The 20,642-nt window shown below is 42.9% G+C and overlaps 1 protein-coding gene across 5 annotated transcripts in view; it reads left to right on the top strand.

The window, feature by feature from the left end:
• Positions 1–20,642, top strand: part of PKD1 (polycystin 1, transient receptor potential channel interacting) — a 173,349-nt gene that overhangs the window by 76,710 nt on the left and 75,997 nt on the right. For all 5 annotated transcript variants that reach the window (XM_085858410.1, XM_085858407.1, XM_085858408.1 and 2 more), the window contains 4 exons: positions 10,732–10,888; positions 11,665–11,917; positions 12,527–12,719; positions 16,970–17,137. In XM_085858410.1, coding sequence (XP_085714536.1) covers positions 10,732–10,888; positions 11,665–11,917; positions 12,527–12,719; positions 16,970–17,137 — 771 coding nt within the window. The remainder of the gene's footprint in view (positions 1–10,731; positions 10,889–11,664; positions 11,918–12,526; positions 12,720–16,969; positions 17,138–20,642) is intronic.

Here is a 20,642-nt window from a genome sequence, read left to right as displayed (position 1 = left end):
CAAAAACGAAAATCCGACGGCGCTCACTTACACTTCCTCACTCATCGGTGGTCTGTCGGCGACTGACAGCTTCTGCAGGCGGGAAAATATTCACGCATACGGATTAGGATCGTCTACATACGTGCACCAAAACACGCCTCCCTAGCTTCATTTGTTTACGCACGAAAAATTAAGGTTGGGTACTTTTTGAACACACCTCGTATATAGTTCTGGTTTTGGAAAACGAGAGCATACATGGACACGTAGGTGACTCTAGGATCAGTTATTTCATTAGTCTTTGTAGAGATAGTCCTTGGTTCCTTGACAAAGGGCTGTTTCGGGGGCATGCATTAGCTCTGCTGTATTTGTCCTGTGTAATGTCTTCCCCCTCCTCTTATGTTAATGTCAATCTTTCCTCCTTCACACTATCGTTCCGTTCAATCCCTCTGTTACTTTCAATCATCCCTCCATTACTCCATCGGCCCGTTTCAACGGTCCACCAAAAATCTCCCCTCCATCAAACATTATTTCAACAGTCCCTCCTTCACCCCATCAGTCTTACCTTCAATCCCGTGGCTGTTCGGTAATCCTACGGTCATGCAGGGTTGCTTTCCGTGTTTCCTCCATCTGCGCATTGCTTGGTAACTCACCGGGTGCTCTCGCGTGCATGCTCGTGTAGCGTCTCACATACATGTTCGTGGCGCTTGGTGCTCACCGTGGCCTGTGAGAAGCAGCGCTTCTCATGGGCATGGTACAGTGCAAAATGGTGTGACTGTGTGTTTTTGCACACGAGGGAGGGGCTGGGGGCCTTGTTGTTGCTTTGGACATGTGAGGGGCGGAGCAGGGGCTTCGTTGAAAGTTCCCTCAGGATGGTGTGGCAATTTCCAAAAGTGACGTCATGCACCCGCCCCCATCGGCTGTGGACCAATGGGAGGAGGAGAAGGCTTGTGGGAGGAGGGAAAGAAAGCTGATGTGAAGAAGAAGCAGAGAGGCAAAGAAAGGGACTCGTGATGAGCTCGTGCGAGCATGTACGAAGAGCGCTCCTGAGTAGACTGCTCAGAATGGAGAAAGGGAAGAAGCATAAGACATAAAGCAGATGCAGAAGGCTGAGGGAAGTAAAAAGGAGAAACGAATGAGAAAGGCTCGTGAAGGAAGGAACAAAAACGTGTGAGGGGAAAAGAAAAAAGTTTCATGAGCAGTTGGTGTCGAGCTTCTGTGGAAAAAGAACACTCCTTCCACGAGTGTCATCCTGCACTCTCGATCCTGTCAGCCACGAAGGGTGAACGGCGGCACCTCATCAATGGGGTCTGAGGAGGAAGAATCTGAGGCAGCGGAGGGTGAGTCGCACATATAGCTCGCGTATCTGGGGCACCAGAGAGGACTTGTCTACTGGGTCTGGGCACCTCAGGGACATGGCTGCATGTCCACATCGCCACTGCCCATCTTCCCCATTCATTTTCCTCTGCGCACACTCGCTGTAATGCTTGGCAATAATCCGAATGTGAGCTGAGGACATTGACCCCGATTAGCCGGATATTGACAGGTATGGTATCATGTGAAGTAGTGCAACCCTGCCCGGAGTGTGCCAATCGGCGTTCATGGTTGCTGCTGGTGTGCGGAGTTATCTGTGCTCAGCGGCCTCAGGATCGAGCGTTCGGGAGGGACCCAAATGCTTCCCCTTGGGGCAAGCCTCGAACCACAGATCCACAACAATATCCACACACACACACACACACACACACACACACACACACACACACACACACACACACACACACACACACACACACACACACACACACACACACATATATACACACACACACTGATGAGCCACAACATTATGACCACTAACAGGTGAAGTGAATAACATTGATTATCTTGTTACAATGGCACCTGTCAAGGGGTGGGATATATTCGGCAGCAAGTGAATACTCAGTTCTTGAAGTTGATGTGTTGGATGCAGGAGAAATAGGCAGGAGTAAAGACCTGAGCGACTTTGACAAGGGCCAAATTGTTATGGTCAGATGACTGGGTCAGAGCATCTCTGAAACGGCAAGGCTTGTGGGGTGCTCCCGGTCAGCGGTGGTGAGTACCTACCGACAGTGGTCCGAGGAGGAACAAACCACAAACTGGCGACAGGGTGTTGGGTGCCCAAGGCTCATCGATGCGCGAGGGCAATGAAGGCTATCCTGCCTGGTCCGAACCGACAGAAGGCCTACTGTGGCACGTCACAGAAAATTTTAATGGTGGTCATGGGAGGAATGTGTCACAATCCACAGTGCATCGCACCCTGCTGCGTTTGGTGCTGCGTAGCCGCAGACCGGTCAGAGTGCTCATGATGACCCCGTCCACCGTTGAAAGCACCTACAATGGGCATGGGAGCGTCGGAACTAGATCTTGGAGCAGTGGAAGAAGGTCGCCTGGTCCATTGAATCCCGTTTTCTTTTAGATCACATGTATGGCCAAGTACGTCCGTACCGTTTACCTGGGGAAGTGATGGCACCAGGATGCACTGTGGGCAGATGACAAGCCGGTGTGAGGGAGTGTGATTCTCTGGGCAATCTTCTGCTGGGAAACCCTGTGTCCGGCCATCCATGTGGATGTCAATTTGACACGTGTCACCTACCTAAACATCGTTGCAGACCAGTTACACCCCTTCATGGCAATGGTATTCCCTGATGGCAGCGGCCTCTTTCAGCAGGATAATGCGCCCTGCCACACTGCACACATTGTTCGGGAATGGTTTGAGGAACATAATGAAGTGTTCACGGTGTTGCCCTGGCCTCCAAATTCTCCAGATCTCAATCCGATTGAGCATCTGTGGGATGTGCTGGATCGACAAGTCCGATTTACAGCGGCTCCACCTCACAACTTACAGGACTTGAAGGATCTGCTGCTAATGCTTTGGCACCAAATACCACAGGACACCATCAGGGGTCTCGTGGAGTCCATGCCTTGGTGAGTCGGTGCTGTTTTGGCGGCAAACGGAGGACCAACAGCATATTAGGCAGGTGGTCATAATGTTTTGGCTCATCAGTGTATATGTATATATATATATATATATATGTGTATATATATATATATATATATATATATATATATATATATATATATATATATATATATATATATATATATGTATCTTGTTCCGAATTTCAGTCCGCCCGGCGTGCGATCGGCCGCGTAACTCTAATTGCAGCCGCGTCGCCCACCGGACAGACAATTCAGTCGTGACCCTCTTGGAACTACCACCAAGGAACTAGTCACGGGTGGGGGTTTAACCTCACCACAACCCAGTTCGCATTCTACTCGCGCGAAATAGGGTGAATAGCCGAATATACCTAAGTACCCGCGCGGGTAGCGTACCAAGGAGTTGTACCACGCCGCAGGTCGGCTCCAGACACGAACCGCTTAAGCAGCTCGTTCCGTGCTAAGGGGGATAACCGAGCGGAGTTATCGCCGACCTCGACGGTTCAGATTATTTATTGGGTGTCTAAACCCCCACTACCAATCCCTTCCGTGATGCAAGATGGAACTTTCAAACGAAGGAAAGGACGCAACGAAACGGGTCACAATTTAACAAGCACTTTTATTTCACTCTCAGACAAGCACGTATTTTACAATCACAGTTATACAAAAACAATGCACGTATACAGTCAAACCAAGAACACAACGCAGAGTTACAACCGAATAAAGCAATGTACAAGCACTTATTCAGGTTTACTTAAAAGACTGGCACCACACATACATTTACACAAAAAGCAAATGAAAGCCACCCTCATAGGCAAGGGGGCAGACAGGTCTGTGGACCAAATGTACGTGGGACCTGGGTGAGCGGCCAGGTCCACAAGACCGAAGGGGTCTTACCCGCGCCCTCCTGGCGTGATGGCGGGCTTGCCGCAATGTCAGCGTAACGTGCCTGACTCCGTGCCCCTGGCATGGTCGGTGAACTCCTTTAGGCGTGCGTTGCGCAGGCACGTGTTGGTCGGTCGACACCACGGTTGGGGTGGGGAACGGACGGGGTTACCGGCGCTATCTCTGCGTGGATGGGGGGAATTGTTGATAATCGGGGTGGAGAGAGGGGAATGGCGGACGCTCCGTCCCACTAGCGGGACTTGGGACCGCACCGACTCTGGCAAACTCTTGCCCCTGTGCCCTCTTCCGCATCCCTGCTTCACTCCGCGACTCGTCCCTCGACCTCAACTCCGAGCTCCGTCCCCTTCGCCGTCCGATCCCTGCAAACACACGACTCGGACTCCACGACTTCGACCACGACCCAACAACGACAACCTCGACGACGACCTCCGTCTTCACTCGACCAGCCACGAGTTGCCTTGTGTTCGTGTCTTTATAGACCGGGGAGGAGCGTGTATGTAAATTCACGGATCAAATCGCGCTTGGAGGCGGGGCCACGCCACCCGATGTTCAGCCATTGGTCGTGCAAAAAGGGGGTGTGAGCCTCTCTTGATCCGAATTTCCTCCTAAAAGGAATCCACATGCATCGTGCTTGGGGGCGGGGCCACACCACCCGATGCTCGCCCATTGGACGGAGGAAAAGGGGGTGTGAACCTCCCCTGATCCGATTTCCTCTCCCGTAAAGGCATCCATTTGTACTCGCGGCTTGACACGTTCGGTAGCAATCACCGAACAGGCCCTGGACAGCACGACATTCGGTGTTGACAGGTGGTGTGGTTGATGGTTGTGGAAGGAGAAAGGCGAAGGTGGTGGGGGGTTTGCTGTGGTGGTTTGGTTGTTGGCGGGCGTCGTTTGAGAATGGGGGTGAGGCGATGCTTGCGGGGTGGGGTTGTGGAGGTGAAGGTAGTGGCAGTTTGGTGTAGTGGTTCGGGGGCGTTGTTGGTGGCGATTTGGTTGTTGGGGGGTGATTGGTCTAAAATAATGATAGATAAAGAAAAAGCCCGGATGAATTTGGCTAACTCAAAGCGTCGCAGCCCGGATGAATCTCACACATTCCCTCTAAACAACGGGTGTGGACTAACTGCACATGAACTTATCGATATATCTAACCTGAGGACCTTTCTGGTGTATTGCAATTTTCCATAGCCCTAACTATATATGTATATGTATATATATATATATATATATATATATATATATATATATATATATATATATATATATATATATATATTTATATATGTATATGTATATATGTATATGTATATATGTGTATATATATGTATATGTATATGTGTATATATATATATATATATATATATATATATATATATATATATATATGTATGTATAAATATATATGTATATGTATAAATATATATATATATATATATATGTCTATATGTATATATATTTGTCTATATGTATGTATATATATATATATATATATATATATATATATATATATATATATATATATATATATATATATATATATATATATATATATATATATATATATATATATATATATATATATATATATATATATATATATATGTAGAAAAACAGAAATAAATTCCCGCATGGGGCTAGTGTGAAAAAATTCTGACTGAACCCAGGACTCAAACTCAAGGACCTCATCACTTGCATGGTGACAGCACACTGAGGTATTGAGTCTTTGGATACCCTCATAATTTTCTCACACTAACACTGCAAGTCGACACCCCCTTTCAAAATTTTCACCTTTTGTTGCCTGGAATTAAGTTGCATTAGATCAGACTTTATCCACTTTTATTTACACATCATAACCCACAACTTCCAAGTGAAAAACAAATTCTACAAATTTCAGAAAATTAATTTAATATACAAAACTAGAATATCTTGGTTGGATAAGTGTCCAACCTCCTGGGCTAATACTTGGTGCAAGCACCTTTGAGTCTGTTGGGGGTAGGTCTCTACCAACTTTGCACACCTTGATTGGGCATTATTTGCCCATTCTTCTGCACAAAACTGTTCAAGTTCAGTCAAGTTACGTGGGGAGCGTTGATGGACAGCAATCTTAAGGCCCGGTCACACCTTGACGTTTTAGCCAGTGATGGCAACGTATTAAAATGTATGTAAAACGCTGGCTGACGTTGAACTTTTGATGTTGTTTTTTTTAAGATTCGGACGTATTCATAACGAGTTGGTCATATGCATAACATATTAGTGATGGACACAGAACGTTTCGTTGTGTTATAGATAACTTATACCAACGAATGCTGAACCTGTTGTCGGCCTACACAACCGATGCCCAACGATAGTCTAACTTCGGCAAAGCACGTTGCACGCATCGCCGACAATGTCGTGACGTAGCCTATTAAAAGGCTGACGCACAACGATTCGAATCATAACTGCCGTAGAAATGGAAGTGTCAACATCGCGGTCACACCTTGGCGATCTTGCCAGCGTATGCCGACCTAAGAAAAATGTGTCTAAAACGTTGGGGCACGTCAAATACGGTTTGAGTAAGTTTGGTATACGTGAGTACAACGCTAAAGTACGCTATCATACGTCGTAGTAAGTAGAGTACGTCAATAAATTTTAAACATGTTCAAAATTTTACGACGTACTCGGCGTATGACACACGTTCCGCATGCGATAGGGATAAGTTTTACACACGATATGTGGACGCTTACACACGTCCACAAAGGCTACTTATAAGCTACTCATAAGTCGAAACACGTCGCGGTAATGTCTTTTTTACGCGAAACTTATTTCTAACTTATGTTTGACGTGCTTTGAACCAATTCTTTACGTAGTCCCAACACACATCGACGTATGTAGACGTATTCCAATGACGTCTTCCGGTCGACAAAAAAAAAAAATGAACGTGTTTCTAGGTTACAACTGCCATATAAAGACGTGTTCCCAGCAGTTTTGGGAATTGGTATATAAAAATGCTGCTCATAAAAGGGGAACCCAACAGTGTTTTCGAGTTCCTTTTTGAGTCGATGTTAATGTCAGCAGTAACAGTATCAGTATTAGTATTAGTATTAGTATTAGTATTAGTAGTAGTTTGTTCATGTTGGCAGTAGTAGGTGAGTGTGAGGGGGAGGGTGTGGGTTATGATGGATCCTCCTTGCGTCCGCGTGTCCACGGGTAGGTTCATAGGCTGCCACTCAACGATTTAAATGGCTGCATCTCCACTATTGAAAGTAGACGCTTGCCTCAACAATTGGATTTTTTTTTACACTCAACGACTTTTAAACGGTACCACTCAGCCATTTTCATTGTTTACAATGAACGATTTAAATTGCTGTCACTCGCCTTTGTTTTTTGACGCTGGGGTTTGGAAATTTTAATCGTTTCTATTGAACGTGCTAAATCGCTCAAACCCCACTATTGAAAGTAGACGCTTGCGCTCAAAAATTGGATTTTTTTTACACTCAACGACTTTTAAACGGTACCACTCAACTATTTTAATTGTTTACAATGAACGATTTAAATTGCTGTCACTCGCCTTTGTTTTTTGACGCTGAGGTTTTAAAATTTGAAGCGTTTCTTCTGAACGTGTTAAAACGCTCAAACTCGACTATTTTAAATAAACGCTGCCGATGGACAATTGGAATCATAGCCAAGCTAGACATCGAAGTGTGAACATCCTCATCATGCCGAAGAAAAGTTTGAAGAATGCTGCAAATAAATGTCCTGGCCATGGCCGTGGACGCTGACGCAAGGACGATCCATTATACCGACGTCTTTCAGCCTATGAGTAACTTAAAAGTAACGTCTGTCGATGTGTGGCAACGATCGCGTAACGTGCCAACAACTCGTTAATCATAGGTTAGAAATAAGTTTCGGGTACGCTAAACATTACCTCGGCATGTCTCAACTTATGATTAACTGACAAGTAGCATGTGTTGACGTCTGTCAACGATCGCAGACCGTGCATACAACTTGTGGCCAGCGTAGCGGAACGTGTGAGTCATACGCCGGCATACGTCGTGAAATTTCAAGCATGAAAAAATTTGAGGACAACCGAAAAGTACAACGTTTAAAGCCAGCGTACAACGACGTATGGCAGTGTTTTTCAGCGTGCTCTCAATGTTATCAAAACTTACCCATAACGTATTCAACGTGTGCCAGCGTTTTAGAAAAAAAATTCAAAAATCGGCATACGTTGGCTAAAACGTCAAGGTGTGACCGGGCCTTTAGTCATGACAGATTTTTGATTGGATTTAGGTCGGGGCTCTGACTGGGCCACTCAAGGACATTTATCTTTTTGTTCCTTAACCACTCCAGTGTATGTGTGCATTGGGTCGTTGTTATGCAGAAAGGTGAATTTCCGTCCCAATTTCAGCTTTCTTGTGGAGGGTAGCAAGTTTTCCTCTGGGATTATTCTGTATTTTGCTCCATCCTTTTTCCCTTTTATCCTGACAAGTGCCCCAGTCCCTGTTGATGAGAAACATCCCCATAAGATGATGCTGACACCACCATGCTTCACAGTCGGGATGGTGTTCTTTGGGTGATGTGCTGTGTTGGGTTTGTGCCAAATCTAACATTTTCCATTTAGGCCAAAACGTTCCATCTTGGTTGCGTGAGACCACAAAACTTTTGGCCACATGGCTTCAGAATGTCCAGGGTGGTTTTTTGCATACCTCAAATGGGACACACAGTGGGGTTTTTTTGAGTTATGGCTTCCTTCTTGCCACCCTACTGCACAGGCCAGACTTGTGGAGTGATTGGGATGTTATTTTTACATGCATACGGTGACCATCTTTGCCATAAAGGCCTGTAGCTCTTTCAAAGTTGCCATAGGCCTCTTGGTGACCTCTCTGATCAGTCTTCTTCTTGTTTGGTCATCCAGTTTGGAGGGACGGCCTGATCTAGGCAGGGTCTTGGTGGTACCATGCGTCTTCCACTTCTCAATGATTGTCTTGATTGTGCTCCAAGGGATATTGAAGGCCTTTGAAATATTTCTATACCCATCCTTTGATCTGTGCCTTTCCACAACTTTATCCCGGAGGTCTTTTTAAAGCCCCTTGGTGCCTCATGGTTGAGTCTTTGCTGTGAAATGCACTACCCAACAAAAGAAACTTACAGGAACAGTTGATTTTATTCTGAAATAACCAGAATCATGATACTTTAACACAGGTGAAGGCCAATTAACTGTGTCTGATTTTGAAGGTGATTGGTTATACCTGAGCTAATATACTAATGTTATTTTTAGGGGAGTGGTGGTTTTGTGTGATATGCACTGTATAATATAGTACTTGCAAAATCGAAGATTTTTCAAGTTTATTGATGAGTCGATTTTGTTAGTCTGTCTTTCTGTTTATCAATTGTCTACAGGTTACAATTCTAAACCAGTCATCATGAAAGTTCACTCTGTTGTAGAGGTAGTCTCAACTGAGAAGCCCGTTGATTTTGAGATCTAAGGTCATCTTGAGGTCAAATTTCTAAAATGGTCACTGAATTGGGAAACTTGACCTCTGACCTTGCGGTTATAATATAATATAATTAATAGGCTGCCTCTCAACGATTTAAATCATAACCGCACTAGAAATCGAAGTGTCAACATCACCGTCATACCGAAGAAAAAAAAAAAAACCAGGGAGTTTGGAACACTGACGCCAACCATTACATTGACGTGTTTCGACTTATGAGTAACTTGCAAGTAACGTGTGTGGACGTGTGTCAACGATCGTGTAACGTGCCTACAACACGTTACTCATAGGGTAGAAATAAGTTTCGGGTACGCTAAACATTACCTCGACGTGTTTCGACTTATGATTAACTTACAAGTAACGTGTGTCAACAATCGCATAACGTGCCTACAACTTATGGCCAGCGTAGCGGAACTTGTGAGTCATACGCTGGCATACGTCGTAAAATTTCAAGCATGCTAAAATTTGAGGGCAACCGCAAAGTACAACGATTAAAGCCAGCGTACTACGACGTATGGCAGTGTTTTTCAGCGTGCTCTCAATGTTTCCAAAACTTACCCATAATGTATTCGAGGTGTGCCAGCGTTTTCGACAAATTTTTCAAAAATCGGCATAAGCTGGCTAAAACATAAAGGTGTGACTGGGCCTTAAGTTACATAATCTCTCAGCTGTTTCCAAAATTTATGACCATACCATTGTGGCTCGAGATTGTCACCAGGACCCAATATGCAGAATATTCCAGAGGAGGGAGCTCAGGTTTCTTGCCAAAGTAGCAGAGTTACAGAAAATACTGTAGTATAGAATCAAGGTGTCATGGTAAGTGTTCTTCATATTCTCATAATAAAGACATGTTGAAAATTTGATGACAAAAGCTCAAATGGTAAAAATTTTGAGCTTTTGAAAAAAATCTCTAAAATCCAGCTACACCCTGGACACACATACACACAGACACAGACACAGACACAGACACAAAACTCCATGAACGGCCTAACAGAACTGTAATCAGGTATATTGCTTGAGTTGCCTGAGCAGTCTTCCCCCCCCCGCTCCCCGGTAGCAAGCCAACAACCTCAGCTTCAAGTTCACACACAATAAGACATCAACAATTTAATCTTCTCAAGGACATACCCATATCATCATTAATCCCATCCGAAAATTCAATAAATCTCAGCTTCCATCCTGATTATGAGGCACAGCAGGGTCAATAATTTGTCAACATCAATAACTGAGTGTGTAATGGGTCCCATTTGATGGTCCCTGTGCATTTAGATGTAAATTTGTGAATAAATTAACTTCATGTCAAGATGTTTTCTTTTTTTTATTTTTTTTTAGATGTGTTTTCCTGTTTTTGGTGAAGCAAGCTCAGCAGTAATGCAGGCCCTTTTGTTCTATTGTCCTTCAGACAGCGTGGAAGAGTTCAATGATAATGCCCATATACGAGTGTCCTTTTACAAGGACCAGTTTGCCACGGAGGTACAAGCATTCCTAACAAAGGTCATAATGCTGAAAGATGGATATGGAAATGATCCTCGTGGACACACAATATTCCTGTCACCAAGGTGTGAAGGCATCACTCAGTAATTTTTTGTTTGCCTTATAGTGAAAAAAAAGTCCTATTTCAAAAGAGTGGATTTACCCATAAGCAATGTTGTACTTTACATCGTGAAATTAATTACACCATTAAACAGCAAATGCAACTTCACTGAATTTCCCTGGAATGCTTGTTGAAGCAGTTTATTCATTTTTTTCCTCTTATAAATATACATGTGATATTTGTTTTGTTGGTTTATGATTGCTAATGTAACAAGTGACATCATAAATGGGTTTTAGTGAATCGTTGATAAGAGGTGACTTCCCAAGCAAAAGTAAATGGGATATTATTGAATTAGCTTTTTCCGTTTTTATGCTGTATTTATGTTCATATAGGGACGTAAAGTGAAATTTTGGTAAGCTATCAGATCAAGTAATTCTCAGTAATGTTAAAATTTGACATATGCTTCATAAAAAATGCTTTGAAAAATTATTTTGTCCCATTAACCTGAACCCTTTGAACTCTGAGCTCCTTGGACTTTCGGCTCCCCCACCCTGGGCTCACTGGAGAAAAATCCCAGCCGCTCGGGTATATGGAGGTTTGAATAGCGGCTGGTAAAACGGCCGCTCGAGTTAAAAGGGTTAATGGGAAAAAATAACTCATCATTTAAATGATAGGTTTCATTTAAATCAACAGAAGCAACTGAAAAATTTTTGGTTATATCAACTCTTCAAGCAACTTTCAGAATGGTTAATTTTTCTGAACAATGAAATCATTATGCTTGTGTTCTTTCCACTATCCCAGCCTCAATGACACAACACAACCGTATTATGTAGACATCAAAAACTGCTATGCAGACGTGACCATCAATGTCTCTGTATTGGTCTACCTGGTACTGTGTCAATACTATGACCAAGAGAGTTTGCAGTGGAGAACAGAGGGAATGGTACCCACCATGGGAACTTCACCGTACCAAGCAGTGTGCCTGACGCAACATCTAAGCGTGTTTGGTGCAACTCTCTTCCACCCACATGGAGCCGTTATCATCATTCCTCCTGTACGTATGTCAGTATAAGTAACTTGCAATTACAACAATCATTTATTGGACATATATTTAAATCGGTCTTACTCTTGAGAAGGCCTCCATTCGTTTTGTAATACAACAGTGAAATTAATCAACAGTAATAATGGAGCAATTACAACCGTTATAGTAATAAATAAATAAATTGACATGGGTACAAGGCAATCCTGGAGTGTTTGGATTGGAGAATCAGACGTTCAGATTTAAAATGGATTTTTAAAGTTTTTGATGACTTAAGACTCGTGAGGCTGAAGACACAACAGGAGACACAACGTGAAGTACTCAAAGCTTTAGAGTTGAGCCTTCAAACTTGCGACTTGATCAAGTCACTTTTGACTTGTTAATTGCCTTGTACATATGAACATCTCCCTAGAAAAGGGGATTAAAGTAAACAATGAAGGGTGGGTGAGGATCACATTGACATGCAAAAAGGAAATCAGGAATGGTGACGTCAGGTTGGCACATAAAATTATTGACACATGAAAATTATGACTCAGATCAAGACGTGAAATCTGACTCGAGTGTGAACCCATAATACTTGACTAAAGGTCTATTGTGAGTTGTTTGTCACTGTCTAAATGGAAGGTATTGGAGGCCAGATCTTTGGTGGTGGCCATTACGTGTGCCGTGTTGGGAATCCTGTACGTCTTCTCGGCCATGATTGCTTGGAAGATGGACATCATCGATGTGGCACGAGTGGGATTAGTTCCTCTGTGTAGTCCCGATGGTTGCTACAAATATGAAGTCACGGTGAAGACCGGGTGGACTCTGAGTGCTGGTGAGGCTCATTATTTGTATTACACCACAACATAATATCTACGTGAAAAACTGATTCTGCAAAGCAGTAATTTATCTTTATGAATCCACTGTGTGGTCATAAAGGGCAACGCGATTCCATTTTGTTATTTAATTCGTTTTTCGATTGGTGGTTCATCGTGAGGTCTTCAAGATAGACTACAGCCACATTCCCCCACCATTCTCTTCTGTTTTAGGCCAAGTCAGATATTTCTCATTGCTGAACCCTCCAGACTAAGAATTCCCCCCCCCCCAAAAAAAAATCATGTTTTTTTTTTAAGAAATCGCTTCTTATGAATCTTGCTTGGGGGTTGAGCAGAATTTCCTTGCCAAATGTCAACACGTGTTCAGCCGAAAGGAAATGCAGTTCAAGTGATAGGCACTGAACACACCAAATACATGAGTAAAACTAAAAGGGCACTCGTTAGAGGGCATACCTCCGCCATGTAATGCTTGATCCACGAGAACATATCGGGCCCAATACATTTTTGAAATATCATGCAACACAGTACTATATCGTTTTTGGCCCGATCTCTCAATGGTGAAGAATCAATTTGAAAATTAAATAATTCTGGTCTCCAGATCTGGATTCTGATCTTCACCAAAATTGAATCAATTCGTTTGTGCCACACACCCAATCTGTCCACCAAGTTTCGTCCGAATCCATCCCCAACCGTCTGAGATCTTGTGTTATATATTGGTTTAGCACTCTCTCTCAATGGTGAAGAATCACTTTGAAAATTAAATAAATCTCGTATCCAGATCTGGATTCAGATCTTCAAAAGAATGGAATCAATTCGTCCTTGCCACACATCCAACCTGTCCACCAAGTTTCGTCCGAATCCGTCCTCAACCTTCTGAGATATCGTGCTATACAGTATATCGGTTTAGCACTCTCTCTCAATGGTGAAGAATCACTTTGAAAATTAAATAAATCTCGTATCCAGATCCGGATTCGGATCTTCAACAGAATGGAATCAATTCGTCCTTGCCACACATCCAACCTGTCTACCAAGTTTCATCCGAATCCATACACAACTTTTTGAGATATCGTGCACACAAACAAACAGACAAGCCGGTAGGCGGCGATGGGTCGCCGAGCATGGAAACGATAAGATATACAGCAAAATGGATGTCATATAGCGGATAGGGAATCACCTTAAGATTATGCATATCAAATCTCATCCAGTTCCATCTACTGATAACTACTTGGTATCCATTTGAATGAAAACTACCGAAAATGCAGTTTGAAATCGGAAATCCCCAAAGTTTGAGGGGGTGCTGTGGGTGAACAAAGATCTAAATCGAAAATCCGGCTCGATCGTTTGTGCACAATGTATTCCAGACGATTAGTGTGAATTTTCATGACCATCCGATCATAACCCTAGGAGGAGTAGCATTTGGCACGAAGGCACCTCCAGCTCTCGCATATTATCGATTTTTGCACTAATTGACCTTTGACTCCTGACCTAAGCGAAATTGGTCAATATGTCCTGAGGAAAAGTTGTAGTACTCATTGAGTACCATGAACCTGCAAAGTTTCATTCGTATCGATGCACTCACCTGGTCGCTAGGGGGCCTTCAATTTTCGCCAATTTTCGCGCATACCCGAATTGTAGGGGGTGCTGCGGTAAAGTATTCCATATATCACAAAAACCGGAATATATTTGATAGAGCTTCACCTGTAGAACATTCATGCCAAATTTCATAGCGAATGTAGTGAGCTTTATACTTAACGCGTGCACATGAGAGAATAGGAAACAACAACAACAACAACAACAATACAATACCCTGGCAATTTGGAATCCGTGTCGTTGGCTATGACCCTTTTGCTTCCGGTTATTTTTTGCTTCCGGTTATTTTTTGCATGGCGAATGATGCATGCCGGGAAATAAAGGCATCGTCGGAGACATGAAAGACCCAAATGTCAGACATGGTTTATATTTCCTCCACTGATTTTAATAGATATCTCCCGCATCATCAAAAAATAATTTTTAATCATGATTTACATTATTTGATCGCTGATCCCGCATCCAGGCCGAAGTAACCGGAAATTGCATATACAGTTGTGAACAAGCTATAGGTAAAGTCAGAAGTGAATGTAATAAGAATTCTACGTTCGCTTCCAGTATTTATTTTTTTAGATGAGATCCTGTTCTAGGTGGTGTAGTTGTTGTGAAGGTAATGTTGAGGTAATATTAATTTTTTGGATGAGATCCTGTTCTAGGCGGTGTAGTTGTTGTTGTGAAGTTAATGTTGAGGTATAATGTTGAGGTAATATTAATTTTTTTAGATGAGATCCTGTTCTTGGCGGTGTAGTTGTTGTGAAGGTAATGTTGAGGTATAATGTTGAGGTAATGTTAATTTTTTTTAGATGAGATCCTGTTCTAGGTGGTGTAGTTGTCGTTGTGAAGGTAATGTTGAGGTAATAATTTTTTTTAGATGAGAACCTGTTCTAGGCGGTGTTGTTGTTGTTGTGAAGGTAATGTTGAGGTATAATGTTGAGGTATAATTAATTTTTTTAGAGGAGATCCTGTTCTCGGCGGTGTAGTTGTTGTTGTGAAGGTAATGTTGAGGTATAATGTTGAGGTAATATTAATTTTTTTAGATGAGATCCTGTTCTTGGCAGTGTAGTTGTTGTTGTGAAGGTAATGTTGAGGTAATAATTTTTTTTAGATGAGAACCTGTTCTAGGCGGTGTTGTTGTTGTTGTGAAGGTAATGTTGAGGTATAATGTTGAGGTATAATTAATTTTTTTAGAGGAGATCCTGTTCTCGGCGGTGTAGTTGTTGTTGTGAAGGTAATGTTGAGGTATAATGTTGAGGTAATATTAATTTTTTTAGATGAGATCCTGTTCTTGGCGGTGTAGTTGTTGTTGTGAAGGTAATGTTGAGGTAATAATTTTTTTTAGATGAGAACCTGTTCTAGGCGGTGTTGTTGTTGTTGTGAAGGTAATGTTGAGGTAATATATTTTTTTTTTTAGTTGAGATCCTGTTCTCGGCGGTGTAGTTGTTGTGAAGGTAATGTTGAGGATTTTTTTTTTCAGATGAGATCCTGTTTGAGACGGTGTCGTTGTTGTTGTGAAGGTAATGTTGAGGTATAATGTTGAGGTAATATTAATTTTTTTAGAGGAGATCCTGTTCTCGGCGGTGTAGTTGTTGTTGTGAAGGTGATGTTGAGGTATAATGTTGAGGTAATATTTCTTTTTTTCGATGAGATCCTGTTCTAGGCGGTGTAGTTGCCGTTGTGAAGGTAATGTTGTGGTTATTTTTTTTTTCAGATAAGATCCTGTTCTCGGTGGTGTAGTTGTTGTTGTGAAGGTAATGTTGAGGTAATATGCAGTAGTGTTATCACGGTTATAGAAATGCACAAATAATTAATTTGATTTATATACCCAATCCAATCACACCTTTTTGACTTTATACCCAATCACACCTTTTTGACTAAAAAATTAACAACAAAGCTCGAGAGTAAATACTCTTGCAGTTTTAAGTCTACCTAATTTTATAATAAAGATATCTCCCGCATCTTCAAAACATAATTTTTAATCGTGATTTACATTATTTGATCGCTGATCCCGAATCCAGGCCGAAGTAACCGGAAATTGCAGCATCGAATGTAAGAAGAATTCTACGTTCGCTTCTAGGCTTTGCTTATTCCATATTAACCCTACGTGGGATAATGGCTTTCGGAATTGATTCGTGAACGGTACCGATTTTGAAGGTTTTTCGGTTGTTGCTTGGGAACCAAAGCGTCCCTAGCAACCATCACAATTTCCAAAGCACTAGGTCATCAGATGTACCTACCACCCGAGTTTGGTCAAAATCCGCCCACGTTTACTACCAATTATGCTGATGACAAACGAACAAACATCCAAACAAACATCCAACCAAACAGACAGAATTACTGAAAATAAGGGTCACCTATTTCAGCGACCCAACAGAAAGCGGTGAAATCATAACCCCCTTCACCTTCAATGGTGGAGGTAATAATCCTAATTTTGGTCATACCAGAGAGAAAGTAAACAGTGCTCAGTTGCCTGGTGGATGAAGTGGCCCGTGTGCTCACCTCGAAAACGGTTCACCTCGCAATGCCTGTCTTTGGTAATGTTATTAAGAATAACCACCTGCATGTATGTGCATGTTTAATGTTGACTTTTTAGTTTTGTTTCAGTAAACCTTAATTTTTTTGTGAAACCAAAAGGTGATTTTATCTCTTCTCTATTCTTTTAAAGGTACAACAGCACATGTGGGAATCTGCTTGTACGGACAGGCTTGCAGTGGACCGCGGCACTTAGTTCTGCCAGGAGCATTCCAAAGGAATAACCTGGACATCTTTCACATTGCCTCGGATACCGTGATCGGTTCCATATGGAAAATCCACATTTGGCATGATAATACAGGTTGTGAAATGCTCTTCAGTTTCCCACAAATATTTCATTTGGTGAAAAAATATTTCAAACGTTTTATTCGGTGATGCATCGTTCTGCGATGACCCATATGAATTGTTATGCCATGGAGTGTTGCTTTGGTCAGATGGGGCTCATTAACCATGGTGGACAACTCGTACAGGAAGAGGAAACTCCGAATCCAAATCTGCCACTGCCTTTCGGTTCATATTTTAAAACCAAAGGTTTAACAAAATTAAGGCAGCATTGTTAAAGGGGTGGTCTTTGCATTCATTAATCCATGGACCATCCATGGGCAAGGTGTGCTGCCCCATTTTAGCCTCCCAATCAGGGTTATGTGAAGCTATGGGAGCAGGATGGTGGTGTATGGCCATACAGGCAGCTGGCTCCTATTGTCAGTAATGGCTGCATAGCCTTGATGCTTGGCAAATGATTATCTTCTGGGAAACAATGGCTAGGATCACCATCTTACATCTAGTATCAACACTGCCCAGAAAAAGGCAATGGCAAATCACTTCCGAAAATGTCCAAAAAACACTCATTATCATAAGTCTAAGACATAAAGCTGTGGTGCCAGATGATGAGCCTCCCAGGTTTGAAAGTGCCCAAATGGCTGCAGGGGAAGAGCAAAGTGTTTTGATGAGTAGGACTGGCTGTCTGGATCAAACATGCAAGGAAATCCAGTCGCTGAGGTCACCAGAACTGAAAGCCAAATTCTGAGCTTCACAAATGTTCACAAAATTAGAGCATGGAATTTAAGGTCAATGAATCAGGGAAAGTTGGATGTTATAAAGAGAGAGAGATGGAAAGGACAAGAACTGAAATTTTGTGGATAACTGAACATAAATGGACTGGTTTGGGACAGTTTCAATCTGATGATTCAAAAGTGTTCTTTCCTGGTCATGAAACCTGTAAAGAAATGTAATGGCAGCTATTTACAAAAGAAGATTGCAGAGTCAGTTGTGGGATATAACCCAGTCAATGATAGGTGAATATTGTTGCAGTTTTGTAAAACCGACACTCCTCTGAGGGAATGGCACCCAACATACAGTGATCCCAAGGCAGTTATTGCATTAGTATGTGCATTAGTTCGTCCTTTCCATATGCCTCGTGGGTAAATGGGAAAGGTGTGTTGTGTAGGGCTTTTAGTTAAGTGTTCAATCCTCTATCCTTTCTTTTATTTAATTTGTTTACCTTACTTTACTTCTTTCACCAACCACGCAAACACGCATGCATCACTGTAACGGTGCCAGGAATGCAAAGCACAGCAAGGTTCATTGGCTTTTGCTTGCCATTTCCCATTCAAACTGCATGCCAAAATCACTCCACACATCTTCTAAAAAATCCCCACCACAACCTACATCACCTTCACCACAAGCGCCACAGCTACGAACATCCCTCCAACCTCTTCGCCGCAACACCACATCTACACCCACTTCTCCCAATCTCTTCACCACAAATTCCACAGCACTTCTCTCACCTATCTATTACTGCTACAACTACCGTCAAACCCTTGGACGCTCACCACAGTCTCGGAAGATGCTGAGGGAACGAGAGTCAGGTTGTTTCAGCATGTAGTTCGAATCGCAAACATGCACTGGGGTTCATTTGAAGATGTACAGATGGTGCGAGATTTCCAGAAATTACCACGCTTAACTGGAGTCCAGCACACGTTCGGAACCGGAAAGCGCTTCCGAAAACTCTCGCCCCATGTTAATTGCTCCAATGCATAGCACGGCGCAAGGTCGAATGAAGCCATTTTCAATTCCGAAGCCTGGCGGGGCATGGCTATGCCACGGGGTGACTGCTGTGCATAAATGGGTGAGCTCAAAAACACCGACAGCATCGTTTGATCTCATCTCTCTGGGCTCTCTGGGCTCTCTCTCTCTCTCTCTCTCTCTCTCTCTCTCTCTCTCTCTCTCTCTCTCTCTCTCTCTCTCTCTCTCTCTCTCTCTCTCTCTCTCTCTCTCTCTCTCTCTCTCTCTCTCTCTCTCTCTCTCTCTCTCTCTCTCTCTCTCTCTCTCTCTCTCTCTCTCTCTCTCTCTCTCTCTCTCTCTCTCTCTCTCTCTCTCTCTCTCTCTCTCTCTCTCTCTCTCTCTCTCTCTCTCTCTCTCTCTCTCTCTCTCTCTCTCTCTCTCTCTCTCTCTCTCTCTCTCTCTCTCTCTCTCTCTCTCTCTCTCTCTCTCTCTCTCTCTCTCTCTCTCTCTCTCTCTCTCTCTCTCTCTCTCTCTCTCTCTCTCTCTCTCTCTCTCTCTCTCTCTCTCTCTCTCTCTCTCTCTCTCTCTCTCTCTCTCTCTCTCTCTCTCTCTCTCTCTCTCTCTCTCTCTCTCTCTCTCTCTCTCTCTCTCTCTCTCTCTCTCTCTCTCATTTTCCGTGTGTGTGAGTGAGTGATGGTGCCTGCCATGTGTAGTGTAATTTAACATTGTCGAAGTTTATTCAGGGTAAATCTGCGCTGTCTTTTTTGTGAATATTGCATTTATTTTGCTGCACCCATGAATTCCTTGCTTTCCCCTGCTGTACATCTTGTGAGTAAACCCATGCTGCACCACATAACATTCCTCACTTTGTTAAAATTAATTTGCTCTCTTATAAATGTACCCAGATCGTTTTTGTCTTTTCCTCCATTGGCCCAGCATGGTCCACAACTTAACATAGCCAGGAAGTTATCCCCCAAAATCTGCTTATTAGCCAGTGCGTACTTGGCAGTTCCACTCGACTGCACCTGATATGGTAAGTAACGCAAGTACACATCGAGGGTGCGATTCCCCGATAAGGTGACCACGTGTTCCAATCCAATAGTAGCCAAATGGAAGACACTGGGTCACGTGGTCAAATTATTGGCATTTGCGGTCGATTAGTGAACTTCCGCGACACAAACTTATTAGTGCACAACAGCCTGTGATTCCTGGTGAGTCCAGGAAGAAACTAGGGATATCTCCTCCCTTGTACTACCCCCACGACCCCGGGTCCGCAACAATATCATTGAGGTTGAAGGGATTTCCAGTGAACACCATCATCATTTAGATGATGTGCTCCAACTTCTAGAGCAGATGAAGAAAATGTGGAGGAGTTTTATTGAAAGTTGCAGATACTGGTAGAACAGGTGCCTAACGGAGATGTTTTAATTATTATTGGAGACCGGAATGCAAAAATTGGAGAAGCAGGAGCACCAGGGATTGCAGGAAAGCATGGACTTGGTATCCAAAGTGAGCCAAAGACGTGAATGCGAGAGTTCTTTGTGGAGAATGATCTCATAATTACAAATACATGGTTCAGACCGCCCAAGCAGAGACCGTATACATGGATTTCACCTGATGGGCGACATTGAAACCAGATTGACTACCTTCTAATCAACAGAAGATGGATAATTGTTCCTGGAAGAGTATTGGCAGATTGCACAACAGACTGTGGGACAGATCACAAACTCCTTGTGACAAAAGTGCAAATCTAACTGAGAAATGTGGAAAAAAATCAAAAATTCTGACCAGATTTAACCTTG

Source organism: Eptatretus burgeri, chromosome 15 (genome assembly GCF_056783735.1).
Source record: "Eptatretus burgeri isolate ZD-2024b chromosome 15, Ebu_testis_v1, whole genome shotgun sequence".
NCBI lineage: Eukaryota > Metazoa > Chordata > Myxini > Myxiniformes > Myxinidae > Eptatretus > Eptatretus burgeri.
Note: the sequence above shows the minus strand (reverse complement) of the source record. Positions and strands in the feature narration are given on the sequence as shown.